Here is a 23289-nt window from a genome sequence, read left to right on the forward strand (position 1 = left end):
CAATTTCATTACTAGTAATCATTCTGTTCAGATTTTCTGTTTCTTCGCTATTCAATCTTGGAAGATTTTCTGTTTCTAGGAATTTATCCATTTCTTCTAGGTTTTCCAATATGTTTGCATATAATTGTTCATAATAATCTCTTATGATCATTTGTATTTCTGTGGTATCAGTTGTAACATGTCTCTCATTTCTGATTTTTTTAATGTTTATATTTGAGATAGAGTGGGGGAGGGGCAGAGAGAGAGGGAGACAGGATCTGAAGCAGGCTCTGCAGTAAGAGCAGAGAGCCTGAACCATGAGATAGAGATTCATGACCTGAGCTGAAGTCAGATGCTTAACCAACTGACCCACACAGGCACCCCTCTGATTTTATGTTTTTAGGCACTCTCCCCTTTTTTTTTTTTTGATGAGTCTGCCCAAAGATTCATCAGTTTTATCTTTTCAAAGAACTCCCTCTTAGTTTTATTGATCTTTTCTGTTTTTCTTTATTTCTATTTTATTTATTTCCACCTGTCTAGTTATTTCATTTCTTCTATTAACTGTGGGCTTTGTTTGTTCTTCTTTTTCTAACTTCTTTAGGTGTGGGTTAGAAATTTATTTGGGATTTTTTTTTGTTTCTTGAGGTGGATCTGTATCACTAAAAATGACTCTTTTAACAGCTTTTGCCATGCCCCATAGATTTGGAACATTGTGTTTTCATTTTCATTTTTCCTATAGTATGTTTTAAATTTCCTCTGATTTTTTTCTTTGCCCCATTGGATGTTCGGTCGCATGTTGTTTAGCCTTCACACATCTGTATGTTTTCTACATTTATTCCTGTAATTGATTTCTACTTTCATACCATTGAGGTTGGAAAAAATATTTAATATGATTTCAACCATCTTAATTTTGTTGAGAATTGTTTTGTAACCTAACATGGGAGAATGTCCCATGTGAGCTTGAGAAGAATGTGTATTCTGCTCATTTGGATGGAGTGTTCTTTATATGTCTATCAAGGGCATGTGGTCTAATGTGTCACTTAAGGTCACTGCTTCTTTAATAATTTTCTGTCTAGATATATCTATCTCTCTCTAAGTGGGTGTTAAATTTCCCTACTATTGTATTTCTGTCAATTTCTCTTTGTGTATGTGTTAATATTTGTGTTATGTATTTATATGCTCCTCTGTTAGATGCATAAGTATTTACAAATGTTTTATCTTGTTGGATTGATCCCATTTTCATTCCATGATGCCCTCAATTTCTTTCTTTTAGTTTCCATTTGTATGGAGTATCTTCTCAATCCTTTATGTGTGTCCTCAGATCTGGAGTAAGTCTCCTGTAGGCACCATATAGATGACTCTTGTTTTTAATCCATTCAGCCACACTTTTTTCTTTTGATTGGATCATTTAGTCCATTTACATTTAAAGTAATTACTGGTATGTATTTGTTGCCTTGAAAATTTTTTTTGTCTGATTGTTTTTGTAATTATTCTCTGTTTCTTTCATGTCTCTTTCTCTTTTCCCTTGTGCCTTGATGACTTTCTTTAGTGTTATGTTTGGATTATGATCTTTGTTTCTTGTGTATCCCTTACAGGCTGTAGATTTGTAGTTATCAGGAGTTTAATATATATTACCCTATGTATATAGAAGTTTATTCTAAGTTGGTGGTCACTTAAGTTCCAATACTTCCTAACACATTCAATTTTATGTATTTGTCATACATCTTTTTATTTTGTGTATTCCTTAATGAATTATTGTAGATATAGTTGATTTTACTGCTCTTGTCTTTCAACTTTTGTATTAACTTTTTAAGTGTTGATCCACTATCTTTATCATATGTTTGCCTTTACCAGTGAGATTTTTTTCCTTTCTGCCTAAAAAGTCCCTTTAACCAATTTAGTGGTAACGAAAACTCCTATAGCTTTTGCTTGTCTGGTAAACTAGCTCCCTTTAATTCCAAATGATAACTTTTCCAGGTAGAGTATTCTTAGTTGTAAGTTTTTCCTTTCAGCACCTTCAATATGTCTTGCCACTCCTTTGTAGCCCATAAAATTTCTGATGAAAAATCAGCTTATAGTTCTGTGGGAGTTTCCTTATACATAACTAATTGCTTTCCTTTTGCTGCTTTTATCTCTTTAATTTTTGACATTAGTTATAATATGTCTGTGCAATTCTCTTTGGGTTTATCTTGATGGATCTCTCTGTGCTTCCTGGATCTGGATATCTCCTTCCTTCCCAAGGTTAGGGAAATTTTCAGCTATTATTTCTGTAAATACATATTATGCTTCTCTTTCTTGCACCCATATAAAGCTAAGATGATATGCTTTATGTTGTCTCAGAGGTCCTTTAAATTATCTTCATTTAAAAAAAATTCTTTTCATTTTGCTGTTCACTTTGGGTTATTTCTAGGACTCTATCTTCCAGATTACTGATCTATTTTTATCATCTAGTCTACTGTTGATTCCTTCTAGTTATTTTCATTTCTTTAATGTATTCTTCAGTGCTGATTGTTTTTTTCTTTCCAAATTGTCATTTAAATTCCAGTTGGTTAACATACAATGTAATAATAGTTTCCGGTGTAGAATTTAATGATTCAACACTTCCATACATCACGCTGTGTTTATCAGAACAAGTGTGCTCCTTAATTCCCATCATCTTTTTAACCCATCCCCCCCACGGGCCCACTCTCCCTCTGGTAACCATCAATTTATTCTCTGTAATCAAGAGTCTGTTTTGTGGTTTTCCTCTCCCCACCCCCATGTTACTTTTTTTTAATATATACTAAATATAATTTATTGTCAAATTGGTTTCCATACAACACCGAGTGTTCATCCCAACAGGTGCCCTCTTCAATGCCCATCACCCACTTTCCCCTCTCCCCCATCAACCCTCAGTTTGTTCTCAGTATTTAAGAGTCTCTTATGGTTTGCCTCCCTCCCTGTCTGTAACTTTGGGGTTTTTTTCCCCATTCCCCTTCCCCATGATCTTCTGTTAAGCTTCTCAGGATCCACATATGAGTGAGAACATATGGTATCTGTCTTTCTCTGCCTGACTTATTTCACCTAGCATAATACCTTCCAGCTCCATCCATGTACGTTACAAATGGCCAGATTTCATTCTTTCTCATTGCCAAGTAGTATTCCATTGTACATATGAACCGCATTTTTTTTTTATCCATTCATCAGTTGATAGACATTTAGGCTCTTCCCATAATTTGGCTATTGTTGAAAGTGCTACTATAAGCATTGGGGTACAATTGCCCCTATGCATCAGCATTCCTGTATCTTTGGGTAAATTCCTAGCAGTGCTATTGCTAGGTCATAAGGTAGTTCTATTTTCAATTTTTTGAGGAACCTCCACTCTGTTTTCCAGAGTGGTTGCACCAGTGTGCATTCCCACCAACAGTGCAAGAGGGTTCCCATTTCTCCACATCCTCGCCAGCATCTATGGTCTCCTGATTTGTTCATTTTAGTCACTCTGACTGGCGTGAGGTGATATCTCAGTGTGGTTTTGATTTGTATTCCCCTGATGAGGAGTAACGTTGATCATCTTTTCATGTTTCTGTTGGCCACCGGGGTGTCTTCTTTAGACAAGTGTCTATTCTTGTCTTCTGCCCAAATTTACTGGATTGTTTTTCAGGTGTATTTTGGTGAGTTCCTTATAGATTTTGGATACTAGCCCTTTGTGCGATATGTCATTTGCAAATATCTTTTTCCATTCCCTTGGTTGCCTTTTAGTTTTGTTGATTGTTTCCTTTGCAGTGCAGAAGCTTCTTATCTTGATGAGGTCCCAATAGTTCATTTTTGCTTTTAATTCTCTTGCCTTTGGAGATGTGTCAAGTAATAAATTGCTGCAGCTGAGGTCAAAGACATTTTTTCCTGCTTTCTCTCTAGGGCTTTGATGGTTTCCTGTCTCACATTCAGGTCCTTCATCCATTTTGAGTTTATCTTTTTGAATGGTGTAAGAAACTGGTCTAGTTTCATTCTTCTGCATGTTGCTGTACAGTTCTCCCAGCACCATTTGTTGAAGAGACTGTCTTTTTTCCACTGGATATTCTTTCCTGGTTTGTCAAAGATTAGTTGGCCATATTTTTGTGGGTCCAAGTCTGGGTTCTCTATTCTATTCCATTGTTCTATGTGTCTGGTTTTGTGCCAATACCATACTGTCTTGGTGATTACAGCTTTGTAGTAGAGGATAAAGTCTGGGATTGTGATGCCTCCCGCTTTGGTCTTCTTCAAAATTACTTTGACTACTTGGGGTCTTTTGTGGTTCCATACAAATTTTAGGATTGCTTGTTCTAGCTTCGAGAAGAATGCTGGTGCAATTTTGATTGGGATTGCATTGAATGTGTAGATAGCTTCAGGTAGTATTGACATTTTAACAATATTTATTCTTCCAATCCATGAGCATGGAATGTTTTTCCATTTCTTTGTATCTTCTTCAATTTCCTTTATAAGCTTTCTATAGTTTTCAGCATACAGATCTTTTGCATCTTTGGTTAGGTTTATTCCTAGGTATTTTATGCTTCTTGGTGCAATTGTGAATGGGATCAGTTTCTTTATTTCTTTTCCTGTTGCTTCATTATTGGTGTATAAGAATGCAACTGATTTCTGTACATTAGTTTTGTATCCTGCGACTTTGCTGAATTCGTGTATCAGTTCTAGCAGACTTTTGGTGGAGACTGCCGGGTTTTCCATGTAGAGTATCATGTCGTCTGCAAAAAATGAAAGCTTGACTTCATCCTTGCCAATTTTGATGCCTTTGGTTTCCTTTTGTTGTCTGATTGCTGATGCCAGGATTTCCAACACTATACTAAACAACAACGGTGAGAGTGGACTCTATGTCGTGTTCCTGATCTCAGGGGGAAAGCTCTCAGTTTTTCCCCATTGAGGATGATATTAGCTATGGGCTTTTCATAAATGGCTTTTATGATGTTTAAGTATGTTCCTTCTATCCCGACTTTCTCGAGGGTTTTTATTAAGAAAGGATGCTGTATTTTGTCAAATGCTTTTTATGCATCGATTGACAGGATCATATGGTTCTTTTTTCTAATGTAATTTATTGTCAAATTGGTTTCCATACAACACCCAGTGTTCATCCCAACAGGTGCCCTCTTCAATGCCCATCACCCACTTTCCCCTCTCCCCCACCCCCCATCAACCCTCAGTTTGTTCTCAGTATTTGTCTCTTATGATTTGCCTCCCTCCCTCTCTGTAGCTTTGGGTTTTTTTCCCCCATTCCCCTCCCCCCTGGTCTTCTGTTGAGTTTCTCAGGATCCACATATGAGCGAAAACATATGGTTTCTTTTCTTTTATTAATGTGATGTATCACATTGATTTGCGAATGTTGAACCAGCCCAGCAGCCCAGGAATGAATCCCACTTGATCATGGTGAATAATTCTTTTTATATGCTGTTGAATTTGATTTGCTAGTATCTTGTTGAGAATTTTTGCATCCATATTCATCAGGGATATTGGTCTGTAGTTCCGTTTTTTTGCTGGGTCTCTGTCTGGTTTGGGAATCAAAGTCATGCTGGCTTCATAGAATGAGTCTGGAAGTTTTCCTTCCCTTTCTATTTTTTGGAACAGCTTGAGAGGGTAGGTATTACCTCTGCTTTAACTGTCTGGTAGAATTCCCCAGGGAAGCCACCTGGTCTAGGACTCTTATTTGTTGGGAAATTTTTGATAACTGATTCAAGTTCTTCACTAGTTATGGGTCTGTTCACATTTTCTATTTCTTCCTGTTTGAGTTTTGGAAGCATGTGGGAGTTTAGGAATTTTTCCGTTTCTTCCAGGTTGTCCATTTTGTTGGCATATAATTTTTCATAGTATTCCCTGATAATTGCTTGTATTTCTGAGGGATTGGTTGTAATAATTCCATTTTCATTTGTGATTTTATCTACTTGGGTCTGTTTTTTTTTTTGAGAAGTTTGTTTTGCTTCTTAAATTCCCCATATGAGTGAAAGCATATGGTATTTGTCTTTCTCTGACATATTTCATTTAGCATAATATTCTTTAGCTCCATCCACAACATTGCAAATGTCAGTATTTCATCTTTTATGGTTTGGTAATATTCCTGTGTGTGTGTGTGTGTGTGTGTGTGTGTGTGTGTATCCACACACACCATATATATATACACAAGTATATATACTATATATATCTATATATATATCCCCCACATATATACAAATACCCCACCCCCCAACACACTACATCTTCTTTATCCATTAGTTGATGGACATTTGTGTTCTTTCCATAATTTGGCTATTGTAGATAATGTTGCTCTAAATACTAGGATGTACCCTGCAAATTAGTATTTTTGTATCATTTGAATAAATACCTAGTGGTGCAATTGCTAGATCACAGGGTAGTTCTATTTTTAACTTTTTGAGGAAACTCCAGCCTGTTTTTCCAGAGTTGCTGCACCAGTTTGCATTCCCATGATTGGTACTCTTTTTTCTCTTTGTTGAAATTTTTACTGTGTTCAGCCATTCTTCTAAATACAGGAAGTAGCTTAATGACCCTTACTTTGAAGTCTTTATCAGGTAGATTGCTGATCTCTGTCTCATTTAGTTCTTTTCTGAGGTTCTATCTTGTTCTTTCATTTGGGATATTTTCTTATTTCCTCATTTTGCCTGAATCTCTGTTTCTATTTATTAGGTAGTTCAGCTAGTCTCCCCCTTGAAGGAGTCACCTAGTGTAGATGTCCTGTGGGACCCAGAAGCACAATATCCCCTGGCTACTACAGCCAGGCAATGTAGGGGTGTTTCCTGTGTGTGCTGCATGTACTCTCCTGTTGTGGGGCTGCAACTACTTCAGAATCACTGGTGGGGTGGGGTAATCCCAGGCCCAGGTGGCTGTCATGCCTGATTGCATCTGTTGTGGCACATTTTTGGGTGGGGATGGCCCCCAACTGTAGCTACTTTTGGAACTTTGGTGGAGGGAGCTGTCAACCTGTTGACTCTGAGGCCCAGCCGAGGTGCTTGGGTGTGTGGGGCTCTCAGCAGGGCATGCTTCCTGGCATTAACAGTCTAGGGAAAGGACTCCTAAATGGTGACCACCAGCACTGGGATCAGGATGGCAGAATTAGATAGCAAAGATGATTGCTGTCAATATCTCAGTCCCTGGTGTTAGGTCCTCCTCCCTCTTGTGTCTCTGGCAGCCATTTGAAGGTTAGTGACTCTCCTCTACCTATGGTCTACATACTCTTTGATCTAGTGTTTCTGCCCTGGTTTCTGGATTGAGTGTGTGCACAGGACCTTTAAAAGTGGCTTTTCCTTTCCCTACAGTTCTGTAGTTTTCCTGGACGTATTCCCCATTCATTTTCAAAGCCATGTGTTTTGGGGTCTCATCCCTCCTGTATGAGACCTAAGGGCTAAGGTGCATAAGGTGGAGCTTGAATTTTTAGTTCCTCAAGGAAAAGTTCTGTACCTTTGAGATTCTTCCCAACCATGGAACTCCAAGCCTGGGGTGTGTCCCCTCCCCCCGACCTTGGTGAGACCATCTGCCTCTTCTATCTCAGTGCTGTCCTTGCTGTGGAGGTTCTGTTCATCCAGTTTCTCAGACCCCTTCAGAGGACATTCTTCCATATGTAGTTGTGGACTTATTGTGTCAGTGGAAGGATGTCAGAACAGGATCTTTTTCTATACTACCATCTTGAACTTCCTCCTCTGGGAAGCAATTTTTAAAGTAGCAAAATAGACCCCATTCAGGAAAAGACTAGTAGGTATTCTTTTCCTGCTCCCTCTGTGATTTTGATGTGACAGCTAGAGTTGAGTGTACCTGTGCCCAATAGTAACTGCCTTTGTTTGCTATAGCCTTGCAGGGCTTGTGGACACAAATCCTCTTGGCTTTCAGAGCTAGGTGTTTTGAGGGCTTGTCCCTCAGATGGGAGTCTTAGAAGTTGGGGTTGTAGATGTGGCATCCAAAGTCTTCTCTCAACGAAAAGCTGGTATTCGGAGATTCTCTCCTGATTGTATGGCACTGTGCAGTGTGTAGGCACCACTTATGGTAAGAGTGTGCCTAAACCTTTTCTACTCACTTTGATATGGATGCATTTAGTTCCTCCAGTGTGTAAGACTTGCTCAGCTAATTTAAGGGTTTCTTTCAGATGGAATTGTTCCATGTGTCACTGTTCATTCAGTGTGTCTGTGGGAGGAGGGGAGTTCAGGAGCCTTCCATGTTGCCATCTTTAAAGTTGCCTCTATATTTTCTAAACTGTGTTTCTGAGGGTTTTTATCCCCTTAGGCTGGGGAGAATTGAGCATCGCTTGATAATAGGAGGAGTCCCCAATGAGGGAAGTATTTACAATAAAAAGAAAACATTGGGGGGGAGCTGGGTTTTGAGAGGAGAAATATGAATTCAAGATAACAGAAATGGGCTTGACGCTGGATGTGGTCAATAGGGATGTGCCTTCCTTTGGGGTGGAAGGGAGGAGAGAAGGATGGCAGAACTACACGGTGTGAGTGATATTCAAGGAAATTGGGGAAACACATTTCTGATGTGCTGTGCTTTCTTGACAAATTTGGAGGAACAGCTTCTGATTGTGAGAAAAAGGGAGGTGGTTCAGAAAGGAACATGAAAAAGAACTGGAGACGGTGTATGGTGAATGGAAAGGAGGGTAGAATTTAATATAGAATCCCACCAAATGTGCTCTTATTTCTGACATGCATTGGTCGGGCCTTTGTGGTGAATATTAGAAACAAAAATTATTCTTGTGGTATCTATTGAGTGCTTGCAGTGTGTCAGGAGCCAAGCTAAGCATTTAAATGAAAATTTTTATTCAATCTTCTGAACAGCCTTTGAGGTAGTAGTGTTTATACTTGCTAACCTATAAAATCATGATAATAGTGAAATCAAGATGGAGTTGAATCCTTGATTGGCTACCTATACTGACAGTGGTCACTGTGCAATTCACTTAATCTCTTGAAAGTCCAGATTCTTAAGAATGAGCAAGAGGATCACTATTTTATAAAATTATTAGAGCTAGTAAATGAGATAATATAGGTAAAAAAGCTGAATACTCTGAGTACTTGATTTTTTACACCATTTTAGAACATGGACTGTTGCTGAATGAACAATTTGATTCAAAGTCATTGTGATCTGAGTTTGTGTTCTCTCTCCCCTAAGGGAGATGGGACCTTGCACCACAGAAGGGACATTCTCTGTTGTTTCTCTTACCAGGAAAAGGGTGACATAGCCTGGTATTAAAAAAAAAAAGCAGTATCAGTAGAAACAGTGGTCTGGAGTCCAACAAGGGCATTCACAAACTTTGGAGACCTAAGGATCCACCCCACACTAGCTGTGGTTCACATGTTGCAGCTGTAACTCCTGGGTCTATAGTTGAAATATTCTAGATTGTGTCTGCCTCTCATTTATTTTGTGACTTTGGGGTTTGAGGAGGCCTAATTTTTCCAAAGTAGAACTAAACAGTGGTCTGCATCTCAGAAAGCTATAACAGGTTGGTTAAGCCTATACATTTTGGAGCAATTCTTGGATTCTTAGTGCATAAAAAATTTCTACTAGTACAATAAACAGTTGCAAGGGCCACAGTAGGATGACAAGGCAGCAGATAACTGGGGAGTTCCCTTTGGCAAGAGATTCAAATGTATTTTTGCAAACATTGATTAATGAAGCTACTTGTCCCCTAGGAGCAGCAGACCTGGATACCACTGCTTTTCTGCAGGTGTGTTGAGAGAAGGGAACCCTGGGAAAGAGGGGGGTGGGGGGGGGGGGCAGGCCATGTTCCCAGGAGAGCATCAAAGGCGATTTGAGCTCAGTCTCCTATGTGCCCCAGGTGTTACTCATAGATGCTTCCCCAAAAGGATCTAAAGTACTTCCCCAGGCCAAAGCTGGAAATACTAAAATCTCCCTGACCCACAAGAAACACACATCGCCTTACCATTGTGGCTGAAATACTGCTCATATTTATTAAAAAGGTAGAACATAATGCATCTGTAGGGATCCAGTTCCACAGTTCTCAAAACACTAGCTGTAAATCACCCTTAGGCTTGTCATTCCCTTGGGTGGAAGCAAAAGTGCTTTAATGAAATGGCCCCAGGAAGAATTAACCATTGTATCATGCTATGAAGAATACAGCTATAAAGGAGCAGCAGAAGCTTGGAAATGAAGCAAAAGCTGCCATTCCATCCAGTCCAGGGTGTAGACTTCTCCCCTTGAGCATCAGCTTGCCCCTCAAGTGAACCAAGTCCATCCTCCCAACTAGCTGCGAGAGCAAGAACTTGGTTTTCCTACAAGCAGTGGAAGGGACAGCTGACAGTATAATTGCCATTTCTAATGGAAAGGACAACATCATCAAGCACTGAAGTGTCTGGGGTGGTCTAGGGGGAGATTTCCTGATGAGGAACCTGCAGGTTCCATCTGGAACAGCACAGAAAGGAGACTTGTAGGTTTGGAGGTCCATCAGAAGACCATCACAAGACGGCCACTCAGCTACCTTCTGAGTAACACAACTGGGATTAGATCAAATGCTACTAAAGTAAGGGCTCAGATGTTAGACCTAGTGGATACTCTTTTTACTTGCACTGTCTTTGAAGCTGTCTTTCCAAAGAGGGTGAAGAGTTCTGACTATGTACAAAACTGGATGCACTGACATGTGGACTCATGTGAAAACATTCCTCCCAGGATTGGACAGTCCAGGGAGGTGGAAAGTGCTTGGAATGCCTGGAACCATGTCTGATATTACTGGAACCATGTCTGGTATTTTCACTGTAGGCATCTCTGCCACAAGCATTTTCACTGCATAACACATTGGCCAGAAGGCAATGTGGCCATAAAAGATAAAATAACAAAAAATAAAAGAGGAGCCTTAAAAAGGACATAAGAAATAATTTTTTCATGTTACATTGAGAGGTATTAGTTTTCCAAATACTAGGATGCACATTTGTAACTAAGCTTTGTATCGTATGATGAAAGCCTTCTAGATAGATGTTGTAATGCTTTTCTAGCCGAGTTATTTCAACTCATGAATTACCATTTTGCATGATAGTATGGTATGCAATCTGACCTTACAGTCTTATTTCACACTTCTACTTAGTTTTGTTGCTGTATTTTCTATCAAGTCCATATATGTAGTTATCATGCACCATTTTAAGGCCACCATGTGTACTGGTCACTGTATAGCCCATTAGGAGGGCTAAGATTCATGCAATATAAAAATGGGAACTCTGTCAGTGGAGAAATTAAACCTAACTATCAACTAGTTATTTCATCTCTGACAGCAACGTTACCTTACAGCTAATGTGTTACGTGGCAAAAATGTTTGCCGTGAAAATGCTTGTGGCAAGACTCTGTAGAACTGCCTGGATGGGAAACTTGACTCCAATAGGTAAGGAGGTGTCTTTGCAGAATGGAAGTTAATAGTGTACTGGGTCAACTCACCTCAAAATCAGAGCAGCTAGATGGAGTTCATGAGCAAGCCATGTTAGTGGTCAGACTCTTCCAGCTCAGGAACATGGTTTGCTAAAACATGGCCAGTCCATAAAGGCAATTCCCCTTTAGATTAAAGTGACCCATAGGTGTCCTCTTTAGCTCTGGGTAACTGGTGTTAGAAATCAGGTATAATTCATATTACTCGATTACCTGCTCCCCACCCCCACCCCCTGCCGCAACTCAGTACGCTACCTGTTAAGACCTCATATGAAGTCTTACAATGCCTCAGCTGTGAGGAAATGCTGGCAGGGGTAGGGACACCATGCACAGGTTTATTTACAGGTATCCTTGGGTGCTTTGAAAGACTGCCATCCTCCTTTCAAAAATGTAGCAAATAAGACATCAGAAGGTTCCACGACTTGCTGTAGATCCCTCCTCAGAACTAATGGTGGTCCTGGAGCTCATACTGCTTCTCCTCTGAAATAAGGCTGAACCCCTGGGTTCTTGTGCAGCTAGAGATTCTAAAATGTTCTTTCCACAGTAAGTACACTTTCCAGGGTGGACAGGCCCTAGGCAAGCACGTGACACTCCAGGATCTTGCTGGCTCTGGACTGGCAAGCACCGGGCCTGGGAGCAAGACAGGGAGGGAAGGGAGCCCAGCAGCCAAGGAAATAAGCAAGACTTGCCCCTTTAAGCAACGACGCTCGACCAAATTCATATTTAGAATTCATCTACAAGAGTGCACAGACAAACCTGCTATCCCTTCACATTCCCTGGTAAGAGGCAGCATGCTCCAGCAGGGCCAGACAAGGCCACTGCTCAGTCTCTGCTACCCCCGCAGGTAGGTGGCAGCGGGTGGCTCCTGCCCCAGGGCATTAATGTGTGGGACGGCACCTGCTGCAGCCGCTAACTTCTCACTGAGCTTCTGGTTCACTAGCTCCAGGTGGCGCCCATTCTTCCGGGCCTGCCTCAGCGACCTCTTGACCTTCTTCACCCGATCCCGAAGCTGCTTGTTCCGCTTCTCAAGGGTGGCCACCTTCTGCTGCAGTTTCTTGACATGGTCCTCCTCCTCAAACAGGGCCTTCTGCACTGATGAACACATGAGCTGGGAAAGCAAAGGCCATGGGAGAGGCAGGTGAGTTTCATTATAACCTCCCCAGGGCAATTTTCCTGGGTGCTGCCAAGTACCCAACAACACAGACCCTGACCTAGCCAACAGCCCCAACCCCAGGATGAGGACTACCTTCAAGGCCCCTTCTCCATCTCACCCTGTGAACCCCGCCCTCATGGCAAATATAAAGCCCCTCTTTTGCTTTCGGTATTTGGGTACCTTCAACAATTTAATTTCTAAGCACAAGGGCATTTTTGTCTTTTTAAATGCTTACCAACGTGTATACTATTGATTTCCTGAGGGGGCTTGTGATCTTTCGCTTTTTGTGCTGATTCAGCAACTTTGTCTATTCAATTCTAACCTGGATTTAAAACATTTTCCAGTCAAGTCAATATTTGAGGATCATCCATAGAGGGCTTTCAGGGCATTTCTACTGAACGGGCATTGTGTACAGTAAGCATCAGATACCCCCACTCTGGAAATTGTTCTGGTCATGGCAGAGACCATGAGAAAGAAAGAAACAGAGCACGAGCGAGGGAGGGGTAGAGAGAGAGGGAGACCCAGAATCTGAAGCAGGCTCCAGGCTCCAAGCTGTCAGCACAGAGCCCGACACGGGGCTCAAACTCACTAACCGTGAGATCATGACCTGAGCAGAAGTCAGAAGCTTAACCAACTGAGCCACCTAGGTGTAAAACTGAGTTTTTGTTTCTTACCTAAGCCACCCTGGTTCTTTTTTTTTTGTTTTAAACAGAAAAGATATTCTAAATTTTGTTACTCCAATCAAAAAAGAGCTGTAGTAAATCAACAAGTTAAAGATCAAAACCCCAGACACAAAAATACAAAAAGTGGGGCACCTGGTTGGCTCAGTCGGTAGAGCATGTGACTCTTGATCTTGGGATTGTGGGTTCAAGCCCCATGTAGATGTAGAGATTACTTTACAAAATAAAATCTTTAAAATACACAAAGAATATAAATAAGATTCATGCAAATTAGAGCTATAATGAATTGCTCTTTTTCAGATTGGTAAAATCAAAAAGTCAGTGTTTGCAGGAATAGGCACTTCTGTACTATGAGTATAAAACTCTAGAAAAAGTGATTTGGCTATATGTACCAAAATGAAAACTGCATGTAGCCTGTGACCTAGTCATTTTGGAACTTCATCTCATAGAAATACTCCCCCATAAGAGACTCTTAAATAGAACACACCGAGGGTTGATGGGCGTGGGGAGGAGAGGGAAAAATGGGTGATGGGCATTGAGCAGGGGGGCGCTTGTTGGGATGAGCACTGGGTGTTGTACGTAAGTGATGGGGGACTCCACCCCCAAAACCAAGAGCACACTGTATGTTAGCTAACCTGACAATAAATTTTATTTAAAAAAAATACTCCCCCCTGGGGGCACCTGGGTGGCTCGTTTGGGCAACTGACTTCGGCTCAGGTCATCATCTTGCAATTTGTGGGTTGGAGCCCTGTGTCAGGCTCTGTGCTGACAGCTCGGAGCCTGGAGCCTACTTCGGATTCTGTGTCTGTCTCTCAATAATAAATAAACATTAAAAAATGAAAAAAAAATACTCCCCCCTGTACAAACATATATACACAAACAAATAATACTGTCTGAAGACATCTCTCATTTTTGTCCCCTCATCCCACAACAAAAATTGACCATCCATCCCTAAGCAATAGTGCCTTTGAGAGAGCTATGGGATCCAGCATAATATGCCAAAGGACCCAGGAGAAGCATTGGCGACTCCATGTTACCAGGTAAGACGCAGAGAGACCTCATTCTTACCTAGGGACCCTGCCGTGATCCATGAGACAGTTCCAGCCTCTCTCACTCAGAGGATCTCAATATATTTCTCTAAGAATACCTAAGTAGGGCTGATAGGTATATGAAAAGGTGCTAGACAGCACGAATCATTAGAGAAACGAAAATCCAAACCACAATCAGATATCACCTCCTACCTATTAGAATGGTTATTATGAAAAAAACAAGAGACAGGGCACCAGTTCAAGACAGTGACATAAGAGGATCCTGAACTCCTTTCCTCCCATGGACACACCGAGGATACAGCCACCTAAAGAACACTTTCCTCTGAAAGACATCCACAAACTAGTTGAGTGACTCCAGAATATTATGGAAACAAGCAAAGATCCCACATTGAAATATGTACAAGAGGCTGACACACTTGTCATCAACCCCAACCCTAGTGCCACCCCCACAATTGGGAGGGAACTCACAGCTCTGAGCTTCTCCTTGAGGAGCAAAGTGTTTGAACTCCCTATCTGGCACTCAAACTTTTAAGATGTGTACCTGAGAGATGAGCCCCTGCAACAGGTAGCTTTGAAAGTCACCAGGGCTTGTGTCCATGATACTCACAGGCTATACAAAACTAAAACCATTCTTAAAGGCCTAATGGCTACCACCCTCCAGGGCCTAGTACAGAGGCAGCAGATTGAAAAGCACCCAATCCTTCTGTGTAAGAGGCATATTTGTTTATCTCAAAGTTTTGACCTAATAAGCAGGCTTCTAATTTCACACACAACAAAATGCCTAATAAGACTCTCCCAAGAGAGTGAAGGCCAGTGGGAGTCATCTTCACGTTCTCCCTCCGTCACCAGCGTCCCCAAGAAAGGAGTTGGTGTACACACCTGGCACCCTGGCTTTTGTGTCTGACACACAGGACATATCCCTTGAGAGCATGGCATATGTTCAGGGGTTCATCATGACCACAACAACCAAAGAAACACTTCTTAACTGTCTATCACCACAGAGCTCAGCACAGAGTGAGCAGACAAAAATGCCCATCTCTCCCCTGAAAGAAATGTATCTATAAACTTTAAAAGTTGATACCGGAAGGTCTGGCTTCCAATTTGGCACGAATCCAGATGCTGACTGAGATCTGCCCCTTTGAGACACTAAAAGGTCTTGGCATAGCCTCCACCACTGGGAGCTACTAAGAATAAAGTAAGCTGCTTGGACAATCACAAATGCTGAGAGACAATCAAGAGCTAAGCCAGAGGAGAATAATATGGTTTATCTCCAACATGAGGCCATTCCTTCAAGACTGGGAGACTTGGTTATTTTATCTAACGCATAGAAACCAGTACAGAGATCAAATGAAGAAACGGAGTAATATGTTCCAAACAAAACAACAAGATAAAACCCCAGAAAAAGACCTTAATGAGGGTAAGTGATTTACCTGACAATAAGTTCAAAGAACAGTGATAAAAGATGTCCACAGAGTTCCCGAGAATAATGCATGAACCAGGTGAGAATTTCAACAAAAAGAAAATATAAGAAAGTACTTAATGGAAGTGACAGAGCTGAAGAATACAACACCTGAACAGAAAAATACTACAGAGGAGTTAAACAGCAGACTTGAAGAAACAGGAAAAGGATCCATGCAAAGTCAGTGGAACTTATCCAATTAGAACAGCAAAAAGAGAAGAGATTGAAAAAGAGTGAAAATAGCTTAAGGGACTTACGGGACAACATCAAGCAAACCAACATTCACATTATGGGGTCCAAAAGAGGAAGAGAGAAAGAGGCAGAGAACGTACTTAAAGAATAATGGCTGAAAGCTTCCCTAACCTTTGGGAAGGCAACAGGTGTGCAACTGCAGGAAGCACAGAATATTAAATAAGATGAACCCAAAGAGATTAGCACTGAGATACATTAAAATTAAAGCATCAAATTTAAAGACAAGGAGGAAATCTTAAAAACAGCAAAAATAACAAAAAAATTATTATGTATAATGGACTCCCCCCAAACATAGGACTATCAGCAGATTTTTCGGCAGAAGTTTTGCAAGCCCATAGAAACTTGCATGGTATATTTGCTGTGCTTTACAAATACTGCATTTTCTACCAGTTGAAGATTTGTGGCAATTTGTTGTATAAGTCTATTGGTGCCATTTTCCCAACATTTGTTCACTTTGTGTCTCTGTGTCACATTTTGGTAATTCTTGAAATACTTTAAACTTTTTCATTATTATATGCCATGGTGATCAATGATCTCTGATGTTACTCTTGTTCTGGGGTGCCATCAACCACATAAGAAGGTGAACTTTGTGTGTTCTGATAGTTCCACTAACTAGCCATTCCCATTCTCTTTCCCTCACTTTGGGCCTCCCTATTCCAAGACACAACAATAGAGAAATTAGGCCAATTTATAACCCTACAGTGGCCTCTAAGTGTTCAAGAGATATGTAAACATATCTCTCAGTTTATATCAAAAGCTAGACATAATTAAGCTTAGTGAGGAAGGAGTGGCAAAATCTGAGACAAGCCTCAAGCCAAACCTCTTACACCAGTTAACTGAGTTGTGAATGCAAAGTAAAATTTCTTGAAGGAAATTAAAGGTGCTAATCCAGTGGATACACAAATGATAAATAAGAAAGCTAAACAGCCTTATGGCTGATGAGGAGAAAGTTTTAGTGGTCTGGAGAGAGGATCAAACCAGCTATAAGATCACAGAAAGGTCCTAACTCTCTTTAATTCTTTGAAGGCTGAGAGAGGTGAGGAAGCTACAGAAGAAAAGTGTGAAGCTAGCAGAGGTTGGTTCTTGAGGTTTAAGGAAGACACTATCTCCATAACATCAAAGCACAAGGTGAAGCAGCACGTTCGGATGTAGAAGCTGCAGCAAGTTATCCAGAATATCTACCTAAAATAATTAATGAAGGCAGCCACACTAAAAGATTTTCAATGTAGATGAAACAGCACTCTATTGGAAGAAGATGCCATCTAGGACTTTCATAGCTAAGGAGAAGTTAATACCTGGCTTCAAAACTTCAAAGGACTGACTGATTCTTTTGCTAAAGGCTAATGAAGCTGGTGACCTTAAGTTGAAGCCAATGCTTATTTACCATTCTGAAAATCTTAGGGCCCTCAGGCATTATGCTACACCTACTGTGTTTTATAAATAGAACTAAAAAGCAGGGTGAACACACATTTATTTACAACATGGTTTACTGAATATTTTAAGCCCAGTGTTGAGACCTGCTCTCAAAGAACAGACAATTTCTTTAAAAATACTATTGCTCATTGACAATGCAACTGGTCACCCCATAGCTCTGATGTAGATGTACAATGAGATTAATGTTTTCATGCCTGCTAACACAAGAGCCATTCTGCAGCCCATGGATCAAGGAATCATTTTTTTTGAAAGTTTTACTTATTTGAGAGAGAGAGAGCGCGTGCAAAGAAGGAGCAGAGAGGGACAGAATCCCAAGCAGGGATTCTGCTGTTGACAGCACAGAGCCCAATGAGGGGCTCCATCTCATGAACCGCAAAATGATGACCTGAGCTGAAATCGAGAGTCAGATGCTTAGCCAACTGAACCACCCAGGTGCCTCTCAAGAAGGCACTTTATATTTCAATCTAATTGCTAAAAATACACTTTATAAAGATTTAGCTGCCACAGATAGTGATTCCTCCAATGAATCTGGGTAAAATAAATGGAAAACCTTCTGGAAAGGATTCACTATTCTGAATTTTTTTTTTTAACATTTATTCATTTTTGAGAGACAGAGTATGAGTCAGGGAGGGGTGTAGGGAGAGGGAGACAGAATCTGAAGCAGGCTCCAGGCTCTGGGCTGCCAGCACAGAGCCCAAAACAGGGCTTGAACTCACAGACTGCAAGATCATGACCTGAGCTGAAGTTGGATGCTTAACCAACTGAGCCATCCAAGTGCCCCAGGATTCACTATTCTAGATGCCATTAAGCACATTCATGATTCATGGGAAGAGGTTAAAACATCAACATAAACAGAAGTTTGGAAAAAGTCGATTCCAACCCTCATGGATGATTTTAAGGGTTCAAAACTTCAGTGGAGGAAGCAACTGCAGATGAGGTGGAAATAGAAAGAAAACCAGAATTAGAAGTGGACCCTGAAGATGGGACTGAATTGCTGCAATCTCATGATAAAACTTGGATCAGGAGTTGCTTCTTATGGGTGAGCAAGGAAAGTGGCTTTTTGAGATGGAATCTAATCCTGGTGAAGATGCTGTGAAGATTGCTAAAATGACAATAAAGGATTTAGAATGTGACATAAATTTAGTTGAGAAAGTGGCAGAGCAGGATTTGAGAGGATTGACTCCAATTTTGAAAAGGAAGTTCTACTACTGGGAAAATACTATCAAGCAACATCATATGCTACAGAGAAATCCTTCATGAAAAGAAGTCAATCATTATGGCAAACTTCATTGTTGTCTTAAGAGAATTTTGCCAGTTACCTCTACCTTTTGTAGCCACTCTCCTGATCAGTCAGCAGCCATCAATGATTACTACTCACTGAAAGCTAAGAAGATGCTTAGTAATTTTTAGCAAAGTGTTTTACAATTAATGTATACTCATTGTTTTTAAGATATAATACTACTGTGCACTTAACAGACCACAGTACAATGTAAACATAACTTTTATTTGCACTAGAAAACCAAATGCTTCATTTTACTTGCTTTATTGAAATATTCACCTTATTTTGGTGGTCTGGAACAGAGCCCACAATATCCCAGAGGTATGCCTATAGATACAAAGAGAAGAAAAAAAACCCTGCCAACCAAGAATACCCTACCTAGCAAAACTGTCCTTTAGAATTGAAACAGAGAGTCTTCCAGACAAGTAAAAGAAGAGTTCGTCACTCCTAGACCCACCTTTCAAGCAATATTAAAGACTGTTCTTCAGGGTGAAAGGGTAACAATATATGAAAATCATATCATCACATCAAATAAGAGAGCAAGAGAAAAAGAAAGGAATGGAGGAATTATAAACAACCAGCAATGAACAAAATGGCAATTCATACATATAATGGTCCACATGTTCCAATCAAAAGACAAAGAGTGGTTTCATGGATAAAATACATGACCCATCTATATGGTGCCTACAAAAGAGTCACTTCTGCTTTAAGAACACACAGACTGAGGGTGAAAAGATGGAAAGATACCTATGCAAATGGAAATTAAAGGAAATCTGGGGTAACCACACTGTTATTAGAAAGAATAGAGTTTAGGGTAAATGCTGTAATAAACACAGATAAAGGAATCAATTCATCAAAAGGATATAACATTTGCAAATATTTACTTATCCTATACAGGAGCACCTAAATATACAGAGGAAATATTAACATACCTAAAGGCCAAAATACACAGTAATACAATAATGGGGGACTTTACAATCCCCCCATCAAAAATGAATAGATTATGCAGGGGAAACAATAAGGAAAATTCTACTTAAAGTACATGTGAAACCAGATAGACCTAACAGATATATACAGACCATTTCATGCAGAAACAGAACATATATTCTTCTGAAATGCTCATGGAACATTCTCCCTGATCAATCCTATATTTGGCATCACATCATACATCTTAATAAATTAAAAGACTGAAACCCAAATATCAAGCTGCTTTTCAAACCAAAATAGCATTAATTATAAGAAAATTGGAAAATTCACAAATATGTGAGATTAAACATACTCCTGACCCATAGGTCAAAAAAGTAATCAAAACCAAAACACAACACCAGGGGCCCCTGGGTGGCTCAGTTGGTTACGAGTCAGACTTCAGCTCAGGTCATGATCTCACAGTTCCTGAGTTTCGGCCCCACCTCAGGCTCTGTGTTGACAGCTCTGAGCCTGCTTTGGATTCTGTGTCTCCCTCGCTCTCTGCCCCTCCCCCACTCGTGCTGTCTCTCAAAAATTAATAAACATTGAAAACAACAACATACCAAAACTTACAGTAAAAAGTTTCTGTATTTACAGAAATACAGTAAAATCTGAGAAACAAGAAATCTCAGATAAACAACCTAACTTTACATCTCCAGAATCTAGGAAAGGAAAAAAATACAAAGTCTAAAGATCGGACCAGAAATAAATGAAATAGAGAATAAAAAGGCAACAAAAAAGATTAGTGAAACTAAGAAGTGATTTTCTGAAAAGATAAGCAGAATATGCTAGAAATCAAAGAGATATTACAACCGTTACCACAGAAATACAAAGGTTTTTAAGAGACTACTGCGAGCAATTATTTACTAACATTGGACACTGGGAAGAAATGGATAAATTACTAGAAACATACAACCTACCAAGATGAATTTATGAAGGAATAGAAAAAAAAAATTTCTAGTAAGTACATTAAATCTGTGATCCATACTCAAAACACCTGCCAAAAAAAGTCCAGAACTAGATAGTTCAATGGTGAATTCTACCATGAAAACAAATTTTTTTAATGTTCATTTATTTCAGAGAGAGACAGAGGGGCAGGGAGGGGCAGAGAGAGAGGGAGGCACAGAATCTGAAGCACACTCCAGGCTCTGAGCTGTCAGCACAGAGTCTGATGCAGGGCTCAACCCATGAACCGCAAGATCATGATCTGAGCTGAAGTTGGACACTTAACCAACTAAGCCACCCCGGCACCCCTCTACCAAACATTTAAGGAAATATCAATACCACTCCGTGTGCAAAACTTCCAAACTCATTTTATAAGGCCAGTAATTACCTTGACACCAAAATCTGACAAGAACACTACAGAAAACAAATTATTAGCAAATGAAATTCAGTAATACATTCATAAGATCATACACCACAATTAAATAGGATTTATTCCAAGGATGCAAGTGTGGCTCAACATCTGTAATTCCATCAATGTGATGTATCGCATTAATAAAATGAAGGGTAAAAACCATACGATCATCTCAATCAATGCAGAACAATCAGTTGACAAAATTTAACATCACTTCATGATAAAAACGCTCAGAGTGTTATAAAGGGAACGTACCTCAACACAATAAAGGCCATATATGAAAAGCCCACAGCTAAAATCATACTCAGCGGTGAAATGCTAAATCAAGAACAAAATAGGGATTCCCAGTCTCACCACTTTTAAGTCCTAGCTACAGCAATTAAGCCAAAAAAAAAAAAAAAGGCATTCAAATTGGAATAGAAGTAAAGCTGTCACTAGTTGCGGTTGACAGGATATTACATATAGAAAACCCTAAAATTCCACAAAAAAACTATTAGGATACACAAGTTCAGCAAAATTGCAGGAGACAAAAATATATAAAAATCAGCTGTGTATACACTGTTATTAGTGTATACACTTATAACTACCAGAAATAGAAATTTCAAAACCCATTTACAACTGCATCAAAAGGTATACGAAACCTAGGAATAAATTTAACCAAAGAGGTTAAAGACCTATACACTGAAAACTTTAAGATTCAATTCAATCCCTATCTAAATTCCAATGGAATTTTCCACAGGAAAAGAATAACCATAAAGTTTTTATGTAACCACAAAAGACCCTGAATAACCAAAGCAATTTTGAGCAACAAAGATGAGACAACACACTTCCTAATTTCAAACTATATCACAAAGCTATCGTAATCAAATAGTATGATACTGGCACAAAAACAGATACATAGATCAACAGAACAGAGTCCAGAACCAAACCTGTGCACACATAATCAATTAGTTTACAACAAGGGAGGCAAGAATATATGAGGGAGAAAACACAGTTTCTTCAATAAAGGGTGCTGGGAAAACTAGACCCTTATCTTACACTGTACACAAAAATTAATTCAAAATGAATTAAAGACTTAAATGCAAGACCTGAAAATATTAAATTCCTAAAAGAACACATAAAGGATAAGCTCCTAAACATCAGTCTTGGAAATGAATTTTTGGATTTCATGCCAAAACAAAAAAGCAACAAAACCAAAAGTAAACAAGTGAGGCTCCATCAAACTAAAAAGCTTCTGCACAGCAAAGGAACCTTGAACAAAATGAAAAAAACAACCAGGGGTAAACTGGGAAGATGGTGGAGGATCCTGACCTCAACCTGTCCCACAGACATAATGAGACAACAACTACATGTATCGCAACTCTCCCTGAAACAACCCAAAGACTGGTAGAGCAGGTCCTTCCACAGCTAGGGGTAGAGATAAGGCCCCACTGAAAGGGGTAATAAGGGGGAGAAATGTAGTCAGGAACCAAACCCTCTGACACAACCAATCACAAAAGTGAGGGATATCACAAATATAGAAAAGAGAGGGGATCAGACCCCACACAGGGCACCACCCCCTGCCCTAGGGACTCACACTAGGAAACAAGTCCCCGTAATGCCTGGCATCGAAAATCTGTGGTTCTTAATTCCAGAAGACCCTAAGAGTGATAGGAAATGAAGTTTCCACCCTTAAAGACCCAGCATTCCAAATAACTCTGTCCAAACATAGTTTGAAAAGCACCTTGGACACATGTGAAAGAGATCTGTTGACTAATTTTAAGACAAGTGCCAGAAAGGCAGCATTCTGCAAGAGACTTCTCTAAGAACAAAAGTGCTGACAGGTAACATCTTTCTTGCCCTCTCCCAGACTAGACAATACTTAGAGTATTAGCAATGGATGTCACATCTACCTTGCTAGCAGAGCATACCCCACCCTGGCAGGCAGTCCTCAAAAGTGACTCCCACCACACCACACCCAGCAAGCAGGCCCAGGATGGGACTGACACCTCTCAGAAGTGACTCCTACCCTGGGGTAGGAGGTAGCTAACCCCACACACCAGTACACCCACTGCTCCTGCAGCCAAGGCTTTCATTGGCTGTCCAGGGAGAAAGCGCTACTCATCAGCACACCCAGAGTAGTCCTAGTAGTAAGTGCAGACACCCAGGCTGAGTGCCAACCCTGCCTACCTGCCAGCCCAACCTCTAAATTGGTCACATATGGAGCAAGATCTATACACCAGTGTGCCCATGGCATGTAAAGTGCGTCATTGCAGCCAGCTGAGCTGAGGGCCACGTCCACTTACCAGCATGC

At 40.2% G+C, this 23289-nt stretch overlaps 1 protein-coding gene across 1 annotated transcript in view; it reads right to left on the minus strand.

The window, feature by feature from the left end:
- Positions 1-9882: 9882 nt before the first annotated feature.
- CCDC3 (coiled-coil domain containing 3) overlaps positions 9883-23289 on the minus strand; it is a 124153-nt gene continuing 110746 nt past the window's right edge. The window contains exon 3 of the mRNA XM_047066073.1: positions 9883-12475. Within this exon, the coding sequence (XP_046922029.1) occupies positions 12200-12475 (276 nt within the window). The 3' untranslated portion in view covers positions 9883-12199. The remainder of the gene's footprint in view (positions 12476-23289) is intronic.

The sequence above is a fragment of the Lynx rufus genome, unplaced genomic scaffold (genome assembly GCF_022079265.1).
Source record: "Lynx rufus isolate CCGP_SWC_20201006 ecotype Redwood Valley unplaced genomic scaffold, mLynRuf1.p SCAF_7, whole genome shotgun sequence".
In the NCBI taxonomy this organism is placed as follows: domain Eukaryota; kingdom Metazoa; phylum Chordata; class Mammalia; order Carnivora; family Felidae; genus Lynx; species Lynx rufus.